At 40.2% G+C, this 13,103-nt stretch overlaps 1 protein-coding gene across 3 annotated transcripts in view; it reads left to right on the forward strand.

The window, feature by feature from the left end:
* The window catches only part of DIMT1 (DIM1 dimethyladenosine transferase 1 homolog), a 20,748-nt gene extending 12,103 nt beyond the window's left edge, over positions 1 to 8,645 (forward strand). For all 3 annotated transcript variants that reach the window (XM_019517809.1, XM_019517810.1, XM_019517808.1), the window contains exons 4-12: positions 1,008 to 1,069; positions 1,195 to 1,288; positions 1,383 to 1,432; positions 2,350 to 2,473; positions 2,618 to 2,710; positions 3,468 to 3,532; positions 4,581 to 4,644; positions 6,643 to 6,749; positions 8,193 to 8,645. In XM_019517809.1, coding sequence (XP_019373354.1) covers positions 1,008 to 1,069; positions 1,195 to 1,288; positions 1,383 to 1,432; positions 2,350 to 2,473; positions 2,618 to 2,710; positions 3,468 to 3,532; positions 4,581 to 4,644; positions 6,643 to 6,749; positions 8,193 to 8,235 — 702 coding nt within the window. In that variant the 3' untranslated portion in view covers positions 8,236 to 8,645. The remainder of the gene's footprint in view (positions 1 to 1,007; positions 1,070 to 1,194; positions 1,289 to 1,382; positions 1,433 to 2,349; positions 2,474 to 2,617; positions 2,711 to 3,467; positions 3,533 to 4,580; positions 4,645 to 6,642; positions 6,750 to 8,192) is intronic.
* Positions 8,646 to 13,103: the final 4,458 nt, after the last annotated feature.

Here is a 13,103-nt window from a genome sequence, read left to right on the forward strand (position 1 = left end):
ATAGTAAATTACACAGAAACTTAGAAAGTTTTACTTAAACAAACTATCTATGCATAGGGCAATATATCAAGATAACCCAAGGCATGCAGGAATGCGGATTCCTTATCTCAGAGCAGTATCAGTACATCTGGTCTTTGTCTGTTTTTCTAGTCAAGTAAGCTAATTACTTCTACAAAATGCAGTAATTTTTTCCTTTTCTGAGCATTTGTCATGTCACAAGAAGCTTCTCGCACCATTTATGTAAAGAATAGCTCTCCTCATATGTAGTTTTTTAAATGATGTGGCCATTTTGTCCTTTTAATGCATTTTAATTCTTGTGGTAAGAAATGGGTGCTGAGCTTCATCTCTAAGTACAGGCAACCCCCACATAATGCTGTTTCTCTTAGCACTATTTCACTATACTGCTTGTTTTACATTGATACTCGATTCCACTTAGCGTTCAGTGAGTTTTGTTATAATGTTCACGGGCATTGTTTAGCTAGCGCCGGGGAGTATACACTAGCTTCACAGCGCATTGGCAGTGTGCAGCTTCATTGTGCAATTTAACACCAGTTTGCTTGTGTCACCATCTTGGTTTGTCAAAAACTTTTGTGCTCTGTGTTTAGCAATTAATTTTGACCTTTAAAATAAATTGTCATGAGTCAGAAATGTGCTACCGACTCTAACCAAGTACTGAGAAAAAACAGCACAAAAGCTTAATGCTGGAACTTAAATTGAATATCCTGAAGTGAACTGAAGCAGGTGAACGCCAGAATGAGGTCTGTAGACTATTACTAGTAGGGAGCCACACTAACGAATTATATTTATTTACATTAATTCCTATGGGAAAATTGGTTTTGCTTAACGCTGTTCCACTTAACGCTTAGTTTTTTGGGACCCAGTTAAGAGTGTTAAGCAGAAGTTGACTGTATTACTATCTCTGGCGGAAAAAATGTTCCCTATATCTGTAATAAGTCTCTTCATGTAATTTTATTCATTAAAACTGCAAATATACACTTTGCTTTCAGGTCATTGCTTGTGAACTTGACACACGACTCGTGGGTGAACTTCATAAAAGAGTCCAGGGCACGTAAGTTTTAATAGTATATTTAAAAAAAAAAAAAAAAAAAAAAAGCTTCACAGCATTTTAATTGCCTCAGATCTGTAGATGTGTGTGTTAAGATGATACTTTTGCTTTTCCTCCCCCATCTGTAGATGTCTGGCAAACAAACTTGAAATAAAAGCTGGAGATGTTCTCAAAAGCGATTTACCATTCTTTGATGCATGTGTAGCCAACTTGCCATATCAGGTACAGCAAAACAGTTGCAGTGGAATTACAGTTGAAACTAACTTTTGATGATATTTAATAAGGTGATGTACTAACAATAGTGCTTTTCCTTTAGATTTCTTCACCTTTCGTTTTCAAGCTGTTGCTGCATAGACCTTTCTTTAGGTATGTAGAAGAAATGAGCATTGGGTTGTTTAATGGAAAATAAATGCCGGTTATACAGATGAAAATCCAATTCGGGATAATTTAAAAAAAAAAAAAAATAACCCAGCCCTTTGGACCCAGTAGCTAGAAACACTCTCCTGCATAGCATTCATGGTGGCAGTTTCCAGGACCTGAAAGTTTGTCCAGTTTCAGTATCTAGGAGAGAAATTCAGCATTGGCATAGCAAGTATAACTTGAGTTGAAGTAAATAAAGAATTGATGTCTCTGCTGCAGGTTGACCATCTCTGGGATAAGTTGGGTATCTCTTGTATTAAGCGCAGGGTCTTACAGAGAAGTATGTCTGATGTGGTAGAAAGGGGAAGAGGGGGGCAGTTGCAAGGTAAACCAAAGTAATTTCATATATTTTTAAAACGGTTGTACAGCATCCATGCTTCTGCAGGTGGTTTAATTTGCTGGCAGGTAATAGACATACAGTACACTCGAGTATTGATGTTTTTATGCTACTGATCATTGTGATACTAGGAAGGTTGGATTTATAGGGCTAATGGAACTATGTTTTCCTAATTTTACAATAAAATTCTATGAGTAACAAAAACAAATTACTTTTGTTTTTATTTTAGTTTGCCAGTTTTGCAGATTCCTACTCCACGATGTCATGCTAATTAGCAGTATTAGCTACTAGTCAGCGTTTTAGCAGCCAATAAATTTGTCATGCATTGGCAGAATTTGTACCTGGTAAAATAATGAACACAATAATATGTAAATAATTACTTTAAATCAGTGATTCTAGTTGATTACTTAATTTGCTTCAAAGGAAACTTCTGGCTTTCAGAGGTTCAAAATAGGGGCTTATTTAAAAAGCAGTAAGGGTTTTGATTCAAATACTTGCATCGCGTCTTCATTTCTTTATTTCTCAGGTGTGCAATACTTATGTTTCAAAGAGAATTTGCTCTCCGTTTGGTGGCAAAACCAGGGAGTAAACTATACTGCAGACTCTCTATTAACACACAACTGTTAGCCCGTGTGGATCATCTAATGAAAGTAAGCCCTTTTATAATTTCACTATAGATTCTTAGATGTTCAGGTTAAAGATTGGAGAGGGTTTTGTTGCTTGCATTTTAAATCACGTAGGCGTTTACTTGCTACTGTTTGTGACTTACTTTCACATTTTTCATGGTTTCACAGGTTGGAAAGAACAATTTCAGGCCTCCACCCAAAGTTGAATCCAGTGTTGTCAGGATAGAGCCAAAGAACCCTCCACCCCCTATCAACTTTCAGGTCAGTTTTGTTATTTAACCTATCTTCAGAATGTTGTATACACTTGTTTCCGGTAAATTTTTGTCATACAAATAAGTATTCACTGATGTCAAATCTCTGTCCCTTTTCTTCTTGATCTGGCTTCTCTGTCTCTTTCCATCATTGAACTGCTTAGTGAGGCTTCCAATTAAACTCTGTTTAAAACCTTTTTTTTTCAAGACTGACAATTTTCTGGCCAGCAGAAAGCGGTCAGGGGAAAATACCTGTCTCCTTCCCTAGCTGTTTTCAGCTGACCTCAACATGCACAAAAGGGATTTTGGTTACTGAAGCCATATGTTTGGGAGCAAAGAAGAATCTCTTGGAACCTTTAAAACTGTGCACCATCACTTAAAGATCAGAAGACAGATTTCCAGGGGAATATTGCAGTTGGTTCTCAGGATGTTGTTTTCCTATCCAAAACTTGCTATTATAGCCATGCCCACATTTAACCAAATGTTTTTCAGCCAGAAGATTGCCTTCTCCTCTGAACATTCTGGGATCTGGATGATTGCTCTGTCAGCACATGGATATTTGCTTGCAAGTTTTTGGGGTTTTTTTTTTTTACCAACAGACTTTTTGGCTTCTCAGTCCTTATTGTTAGTCTCTTACTAACTCTTAATGTTTACCTCTTCTTCAGTGTTGTTGTGAAGCTAGTGATAGCCAGTCTAGTGTTTTATCTGAATTCACTTCTTGCAGCTATATATTGCTTAAGGCCAATATGGTCTATTTTGTGTTTCAGGAATGGGATGGTCTAGTAAGGATAGCCTTTGTAAGGAAAAACAAGACGCTCTCTGCAGCATTTAAGTAAGTTATTTCTGTTTGAAGCACTTTGCACAGTTAAATAATTTACCCAGTAATTAGTTTCTCCTGTGCAAGTATCTAGCCTAATTCTGCAGCAAGCCAGGTTTATATTATCAGGACATTTAGGGACTCTCATACTGCAGAGTTGGAATTGTATAGGGAAACACTTTGGGTGCACCTGTACAGGTTACACAGCATCGATCCATATCATATTGGCACTGATTAAAAGGAAATTTAACATTATCAGCAATTGGCATTTTTGGGCTGATGTGGCCAGTAATGTTGCCAGTAAATGCTGCGTGCATGCGCACAGCTGCAGCATGCATACAACCAGGAGTGCAGCATTCTGCCTGGTAAGTCTGTTGGGGGGCAGATTGAGGCCCCCATGGTGAGGGCGGGAGTGGGGCAGGGGCAGGCACTGCCTGGATGGGATGGGGCAGGGTGTGGGACGGAGCCATGAGCAGCTTGTCCAGGGGGCCGGCTCCTGCACGTATCCCCGAGCACAGTCCCATCCCCAGCCCCGAGCATGCAGCAGCAGCCCACCCGCACCCCATGCACAAATCTGTGGGGCACATGCCCCCATGCCTCTGCTGGGGGCGTGCGCAGTGGCCAGAGACACCCCCTCCCCCAGACAAGCTGCTCACAGCTCTGTCCTCTTCCCTGCCCTGGCTCAGCAGCCCCAGCCCCGCTCCATCCCTCACCATGGCAGCTTTAACTTGGCCTTCCCCCAACAATCTTACCAGCCAGATGCTTCTCTCCAAGCTGCATATTGGCAAATGGATCGGTATCGGCTAATTATGGATTCTTAATAATCAGCCATCAGTATCAGCCCAAAAAATATTTAACGGTACACCCTTAGTAACCTGTATATAAGAGAACCACCACAGTCTAGTCAGTACAGCTAATTATACCTTTACAGTGAAGAATAATCAACAGCCACTTGGGTCACAAAAGAAAAATTGTCTTTTGGACAGTGGGGAGGAATTGTTTTATGTGTTTTAAAGTGGGTTTTGGTTGAGACTCACTATATTACCTTTGTTGCATCTTTTAGATCAAGTGCCGTGGAGCAGCTGCTGGATCATAATTACCGAATTCACTGTTCTGTTCATAACACTGTGAGTTTATTTTGCTTTTTAATGTTTTAAATGCAACTTGCATGCCATGTGTGTTTTAAGTACTAGACAGTATATAAATGGAGCTTCAATGTGTTTGAGGGATACAAAAAGCCTTTCATCTAAAGTTACAATTTCTCACAAAAAATACTACCGGATATTCTAAAAGTGCTCACTGGGTTTTTGTTTTGGCTTTTTTCAAACAATATCTGGATTATTAAAAGGAGTGAAGACTTAAATGAGTATTTCAGAAAATGAAGAGACATTGAGATTTGGTTGTTGATGCCCTAAGTCAGGGGTTGGCAAAATGTGGCCCATGGGCCTGATGCGACCCGCCAGGCCATTCTATCCATCCCACAGGACTCCTAAAAAATTTAGAAAGTTAATATTCATCTGCCCCTGGCTCCATGTCATGCGGCCCTCGATGGCTTGCCAAGACTCAGTAAGTGGCCCTCCGGCTGAAATAATTGCCCGCCCCTGCCCTAAGTAGTGATCAACAGGGGTGTGTAATTTACTATGCCTAACTAGACAAGATTATTTAAAATGCCTATAGTGAGTCATCTAAATAAATCTTAAACTGTTTACAAAAAATTAAAAAACACCTGAGAATGTGTTGATCAGTAAACAAGTTATCTTGGAATCATGAGCACATCGGAGAAGGAACTGCTTGGACTAATTTTGACCCCCAACCTTCCTCTATTATGGTACAGTCTATTTATGAATGGGCTGCTTCTTGGTGCTTAACAACAATTTTTTCAGAGTATAGGTAAATTTATTTTACCATTTTGTTTTTCACTGTGCTGTCCAGTTCTCTGGTCTTCCTAAACTGGATGCTGCTGCATCGCAGTCTCCGTTTACTATTGATGCACAATTAAAAAATTCTTAACCTCACCCCACATCTATACATAAAAAGACAAATGGCCTCCTAAATATGAAGCTATACAGCCTAAATTGGCTAGAAAAGCTACTGTATTGTGTTTTATCCTGAATCTCATCTTCCATAAATTATTTGGACAAGAGTGTAATTTTAGGGGTGTAGTTCTTCATAACTGGAGAACTATCCAATCTAATATTCACTGTTTTAGTTCTAGGTTTTTTGGTGGTTAAGTGTCCTGTTTCTGGATCAATTTAGTCTAACTTTTAAGTATTTTTAATCTACTTGCAGTATATCTGAGTAGCTTTATTATAATCTTTTTCTTGGCTCAGCTGATGGAGTGTATGAACTGAAGCTGGAATACATAGTATAAAATGACAGATTTTGTGTTATGGATTCTGCAAATTCATTTTTCTATATTAAACTTTGTGAGCTTTACCTTTTATACATTGTCCTAAACAGAACTAAGACCTGTTTTTAAATCCAAATGAAGTGCTACTTAAATATTATATGGACCTTTGCTTGTTTAGGGGACAGGCAGCCTCAGGTTTTTTGTTAAGACAATATTGGGAAGTAATTGTTTGTCCTACTAGCTGAGAGTAAATCGAGCTGATTAAGTCTTGCTGGGACTACAGTGTCATATGCCAAAGCATGCAGGAACTAGCATCAGTGCTATGTTACTATAAGTATATTCTTTTAAAATGCATTGAAATTACTTTTCCATATTTGATACTGTTTAATCATATGCTGAATCAACATAGTAGTCAGTGAACCGTTTGTGATTTCTGAAAACCTCAGCAGGTATGTTATGTGACTTTTTTAAACTGAAACGATTATCTAGTTTTGTGCTTGCATCTGTATGCTAGACTAGACATGCACACATGCATAAGGGGAAAATAGATTTTATTGTAGTTCAGTAGTCCTAGGTGCTGCATGAACTGAGAATGAGAAACAGTAACTATGCCAAATATATGCCCTGACAAAGAAATGTCAACCTGTTTTTCACTTGCAGATGTAAACCTGCAAATGCTCGATGCTTAGAAATGTGAATGTTTACAAAGGAAACTATTTTATGTACCATTAATGCTAAAGAAATAACTAATGTGTATTGTATCTTACACTGACAGGAAATACCAGAAAACTTTAAAATAGCAGAGAAAATACAGACGGTTCTAAAAAACACAGGCTACTCTGAAAAACGGGCTCGATCAATGGATATAGATGACTTTATTAGGTAAGCCTGTTCTCTGTCCCTTCCTGTCAAGATTCTTATATGTTATCTGAGCTCAAGCAACATTGAAGTGATTACCAACACTTTCCACTCTATGACATTGCACATCATCTTTGAAGAGAGATGATGATCTAGAGAAAGCAGCACCTTAGTAATTATAGTACAGTCTTAACATGAGAGAGCCTAGAGAGCTTTAAGAACCAGTGATTAATTCACTGACACATTTAGAATCCCCACTTTTTGGTACAGAAGACTTAAATCAGTTGCAAACTTTTCCTGGACTGCTAGCAGTTAAACTGTGCTGCATCATTAGTAAACTCATTTTCCTTTGGTTCCTGTTGTCTCAGGTTTTCATCTGGAGCTCTAGTTACACATCTTTAAATAACTGTTCTACCAACTTTATGTAATTTCTGTTGAAAAAAAGAGTTTTGATTCAAATGTTTTCTATTCCCATAGCCTGCAAGTGGCATCATACTAGATAGAGGTTTATCAGAATAAAGAGAGAATTCTGATTTTTTTCCCCTTCCCTTGCCTCCCCATGAAGAAACAAGTATTTCATATAGAGACTGCTGTTTTTCAGACTTGTAATTAAGTTCAACGTTCACTCTCTACCCACTTTTACTCTGACATGGTAGTCATCTGAACTGACTTCAAAATTGTCTTGTCACACAGCTCTTTGTTTACCTTAATTTTCACTGTCACTGGTGTCATATACTTTTCTTCCCCCTCTTTCATGATTTTCAAGCATTCAACCAAAAATTCTGCGATGGGAGCTGTCATCCTTATTTTCTTGTTGTTAGTATTCAAATTTGTGGCAGTAGAAATCCAGTCTTGTAGACCAATATAATATACTCAGCTGTTGCTTGCAATACATTCTATATCCATTTACCATTCATTGTTTTCTGCAAGCAGTTATTTTTTGAGGCCATTAGAAAATTCATGTAGCTTCAGAATGTTTTAAATGGTGGGTCTTGTCTCCAGTGCTAACATTTCAAATGCTAAGCAGAGAAGAAATGGACTAGAACGCTTGAAGACATCAAAGAATGTCTTTCACATCCAGTTTGGTATATTTAGTTATTGTTTAGTTAGCCACATTTTCTGAACAGAATTTTCAGGTGGAGAAGAGCTACATTAAAGATAGTACTTCTCAACAGTGACTAGTCTACAACTCATCTAATTGTAAATTACTGGCTACTGGAACAGTGTCTGAAATCAACCACTTATTTGGATAGTGAAAGCCAAACTGGTAAGAAAAGTTAGTATAAATGTGTGACTGGACATGCCTCTTTAAATTGAGCACCTGATAAGAATCCTGTGCACAAATCTTGCAATTGCTTGGAATGACTGCCAATATATTTGAGACTTTTTTTTTTTCTTTATCTTGTTTGGAAGTGAATGATAAGTACGAATTAATGCACATTGTAATGAACTTCCCTTCATCTTCAGATTGTTGCATGGCTTCAATTCAGAAGGTATCCACTTTTCATAGATGACAGAACCTGGACCACTTTTACATTCTCCAAGAGGAATGGAAATGATTGTCTTGAGATGAATTCTTCCCATGAAAAAAATCCAGCAGTATACAAAATCCATTGTGAAACTGCGTTGTAGCTATTTGAAACAGGCTAGGAGCTCTTCTGTATTTTAAAGTTTGTAACTTCGGTCAAGACAAACTGTTTAAAACTTGGGACTTAACTGTACTCCACAGTGTGGATTTGCAACCATCACGTCAATCCAGCCTACTAGCTCTGAATCCAGACTTCATACTACCTTGCATACCACGTGATGTTCATAATGCAACTCAGGACTTGATTTTGGCTAATGGAGACTTATTTGGAGGCTGAAAGATGCTATCGCCATTCCTAAAACTTTTAAAAAATATATGTTTACTTTTTTCTGTACTTGGTTTCTTTTTTATGGTAGCTATCCCTAACCCTCCTCATAGTGATTAGCTTATACTAGGAATGGTATTTCTATTACATTTTCTTCTAGAAGCAGGGAGTAGAATGGATAGTACAAAGGTTTGAAATAAGTGTTTAGTTAAAACATGTTCAGAAGTTTAAAAGACCTATCTGTTACTACCAAAACTACGTGCCTAAGAAATTAAGAAACTGATATCACCACTTTTATGTAAAAAACGCTTAGCAGAAACTGGCCATTGAATCATAGGAAAATGTGGTTGGAAAGGATCTTGGGAGACAGTCTAGTTGAGGGGGTGGGTAGAGTCTGCCCTGTGGGCTGGATTGGGCCCATGGCAAACTCCATTTCCCAGTAGTACCTGCCCACATCACTATGGCTGGGTTCTATGGAAGCCCCAGCAGCAGCAGGAGCACAGCAGCTCAGATCCAGGGTTTCTGTGGAGCTCAGCCCCAGCAGTGCTGGCAGAGCATGCAGCTGGGCCTGGAGCTGCTTTTGGGCTGGGATCTTGCAGTAGTGACAATGCAGTCCGGAACTGGGACAGAGCTGCAATCCACTGCCCACTTGCCCCAGTTAGGGGCGTGCAGGCTGCTGGTTGTGACTCTGCCTTGGCTCAACTACGCTATCACAACAGCGAGATTCCAGCCCCAGAGGCCCTCCCTGACCAGCCATGTGTCCTGTCAGCACTGCTGGAGCCAGTCTCCATGGAAACCCTGGCCCCACACTGTCCCAGTGCCACTGCTGCTGAGGTCTCCATGGAACCTGGCCACAGCAACACAGGCAGGGGCAGCTGGGAAATGGAAGCTGGGCCCTAGCTTGATCCACCATTTTGTCCACCCTCTGGTTTAGTCTGACCTGTTGAAGGCAGGATTATTCCTTTCTAAACCACAGCAGACAAGCACGTGTTTAACCTACTCTTAGGCTACCTAGAGAGGTGATAGAATCTTCATCCTTGGAAGCTTATTTCAATGCTTAACCACCTTAGAGTGAGAATATTCTTCCTAAGGAAAGTTTCCCTTACTGCTTATCCTGTCCCCCATGGCCCCAGAAAGTAGACTACAGGTTTCCCTTGCCAACCATGGGGGTTAGATTCCTGAAAGTTTCTGTGGCTGGCAAAATCAGCAGGGCTGTGGGTGAGGGGCACCAGCAAAGCTGTGGGGACTGCCAGGAGAGTGAGAGGTATGAGCAGGGCTATGGGGAGTATGTTCCAACTGTACCCCCCTGCCCTTCTCTGAAGCATGGATACTCAAAACCATGGTTGGCAAGGGAATCCTGCATCTCCCTCTTCTATAAAAGTAGCTGCAGGGTGGTGAAAGGCTGATAACAGCCTTTTTTGTATAGAGTATCCCTTCACGCTGTTTAGCTTTGCAATTCTTAAGACTCGAGTTGTTCATGCTCTCAGGCATAAAGGTAAATTCCAGCCTATTAGTGGTGGTTGTTTTTCTCTTGTGAGTTCTCCATGTACTGGGTGAACCACCAGAGGCAAGTTCTTCAGCAAGACAAGAGTAAAGAAGTATATTCACAGCAAGTCTCGTAGGGCCACCAACACTACTGAGTCTTCACAGGAAAGCCAGACTGAAAAGAAATACTGGAAAAAGTCTCAGCTAATAACCAGAACTAAATATGGGTGAATGGCCTCATATTTTCAACGTTAATTGCAAGTAGGAAAACAAAATGATCAAAGCTGTAGATTAAGTACATGCTTTCTGTCTAGAAGGAAGAAATAAGGGTTGTTATCTTGAAATAGGATCTGTTCCTCAGTCTAACGGGAAGTCTTGAATTAGTTTATGGGTATAAAAGAAATCTTGCCAAAGGAAAACATGAATTTAATGGAACAACAGCCTTCAGCCACTATCAACTTAAATCTAAGAGATGCTGGAGTATCAAGGTTAGTCTCGTTGACAAGTGAAAGCATGATTTGCCCTTCTCTCTCTCTAGCAAGCTCTATACTGAAAGAGCTTGCAATGCAGTATAATTGGAGAGTCATTTATGTAAGGAGAGAATTTTCAAGCTAACAGTGCTAATTTATGCCTTGACATTTATTCCCCATCATTTTAGGCCCTTTTTGTTTGCAAAAAGTACACTGGCTACTTTCCCTAGTGAATGCTGTGATGGCTGCGTGAGTCTGCAGCCAGACAGTTTAGAACAATAGCAGTGAGAAGCAGATGGCCTCATCTAGGTACTGATTGAAATGCCAGTGACGATATTGAAGATGTTAAGGAAAAGTGCAAATGTTAAGTCTACACAGTTTATGCATCTGCCAAAGAAAGGTGTGCACCTGCTTTCAGTTCCCTTAAGAATAATTAATATTATTGTGAAGACCTACTGTCTAAGCTTTTCTTATTAAACATTACTGCAACAATGTAGTTGGCTGTTAAAAGTCAACATGCCATAACTTAAGGACCTACTTAAATTGAAATTTTGGTGAAATCAGGTTATCTGTTCAAGATCTGGAGTGGGGCATGGGGGGAGACTTACTAAAAATAAAGTGTTGGCTGCACAGTGGAAGCTAGCAGTCCTTCCAGCTGCGCAGCCTGGCAAAGAAGGGGCTGCTAGCATGAAGGGGAGCAGGCAAGATGGCTGCTGCCCTCATCAGCTCAGGTTGCCTGTTATCCAGCCCTGCCCCTTTCCAATCAGTGGCAAGGAGTGGGGGCACAGGACTGATAGCCCTCAGCCAGTCAGTGCTGGGCAGCAGGGTGCTGTGGCCAATCAGAGGTGTGTGTGGGGCAGGGGTGGGGGATGCCCACCATAAGCCCATGAAAAGGGCAGCCAGCTCTGATCTGTCTGCAAAATTGGTTGGCTGCTGCCCCGAGTTGGGTAGATACCCTAGCCATAACCAATGGCACAGAACCACTGAAGGGGAAGGTTGAGAATTATACAGGTTTCCCTCACCAACCACGGTTTTGAGTATCCACACTTCAGAGAAGGGGGGATACAACTGGAAAATACCCACCCCCCATGGCACTGCTCATGCCTCTCACTCCCCCCACACCATCCCACTGGTGCCCCTCACCACCCACCTGCAGCCTTTGCTCCCCCAGCCCTGCTGGTCTTGCCAACCACAGGAACTTTCAGGAACCTAACCCCCACAGTTGGCAAGGGAAACCTGTAATTACACATACCAGCTTCCAGAGTTATAGCCTGGGCACATATTCTAAACCAGCTGTTTTCAACCTTTTTTAATTTGCAGAACACTAAAAAAAAGTTGAATGAAGATGTAAACCCTTTTGGAAATTCTGAATGGAGGTGTGAACCCCTTTGAATTCTAAGTGTGGGTATTTACATACTTTTGGTTGATCATAGTCATCTTTCATAAACTCTTAGACAAAGTCTGCAGACCCCCAGTGGTTTATGGGCCACCGGTTGAAAACCACTGCCCTAGACCATTTGAGAGAAAACAAAGCCACAGCAAGACATAAAAAATATATTTGTTTTTCCCTTTAAGAATCAAGTGTACACATCTCCAAGCCCAGCCTTATGGCTCCCATTTGTAGAGACCAGTAGAAACAGCAGGATTTCGCTTCTTAGTAAGATCTGCACCCATTCTTGGGGCTTGCATGAGTGACACTATAGAACTGATCCCTGCATCTGTGGTATATTTTATCTTCTAAAACTTCCGAATTGACATACATGAAAATGGTCTTGTACACCATCTACTAGCACAGGCATGTGTATGCTGCAACAGTCTGCTATATTGGACAGCAAGTCACGTTCATAAAATTATGCTCCTTCCTTTTTAGTAAGTAGAGCTTTCTCATACCAAAAAAACCAATAATAATAATGCTTCTGCACCAATACAAACTCAGCTGTGATGTCAGTAAAAGGTCAGGGGCTGTAACAAGCATCAGTAGATACAAAACACCTAGTTGGGAATTACCTTTATAAACAATTCTGATGACACTGAAAACAGAAAAATAGATCCATTATTGGGAAACTGTAAAAATCTGGGTAAATTTATAATCCATCGTATCGGTGTCCTTTTCAAGTCTGGGCATACAGATTTATCACTTTCACATTTAAACTATTTGTACATGTGCTCATGAAAACTGAGCTCTGTAAACAGTTATCATTACTTGTGCAAAAATGCTTTAGAAGCTGATAATGCATTGCACACAATGCACCAGAGGTTTTTAGAGCATTTTACAGAGGCATGTTTTATTAGACTCATTTTACAGGACAAACTTGGAAGTTGATTTGTTAAATCAACCCAGCATCCTTGCTTTCTTGAAGCCTAAAGCACAAATCTTCCACATAATATATTGCTCCCTTTAAAGTAGAGCTACATTTAGCCTTGATGTCCAATCATTCTAACTAACAGTAAGCACTTTTGACTTATAGATAGTACGGGGCTAATGGCGCAAAAAAATGTATCAATAGAGCAGCTGGTTTTATCAAATTTGTCTCTTATTGATGGACAGCGTTTTTACATGAACACCATGA

Source organism: Gavialis gangeticus, unplaced genomic scaffold (assembly GCF_001723915.1).
Source record: "Gavialis gangeticus isolate Ggan-Ray unplaced genomic scaffold, GavGan_comp1, whole genome shotgun sequence".
In the NCBI taxonomy this organism is placed as follows: Eukaryota; Metazoa; Chordata; order Crocodylia; family Gavialidae; genus Gavialis; species Gavialis gangeticus.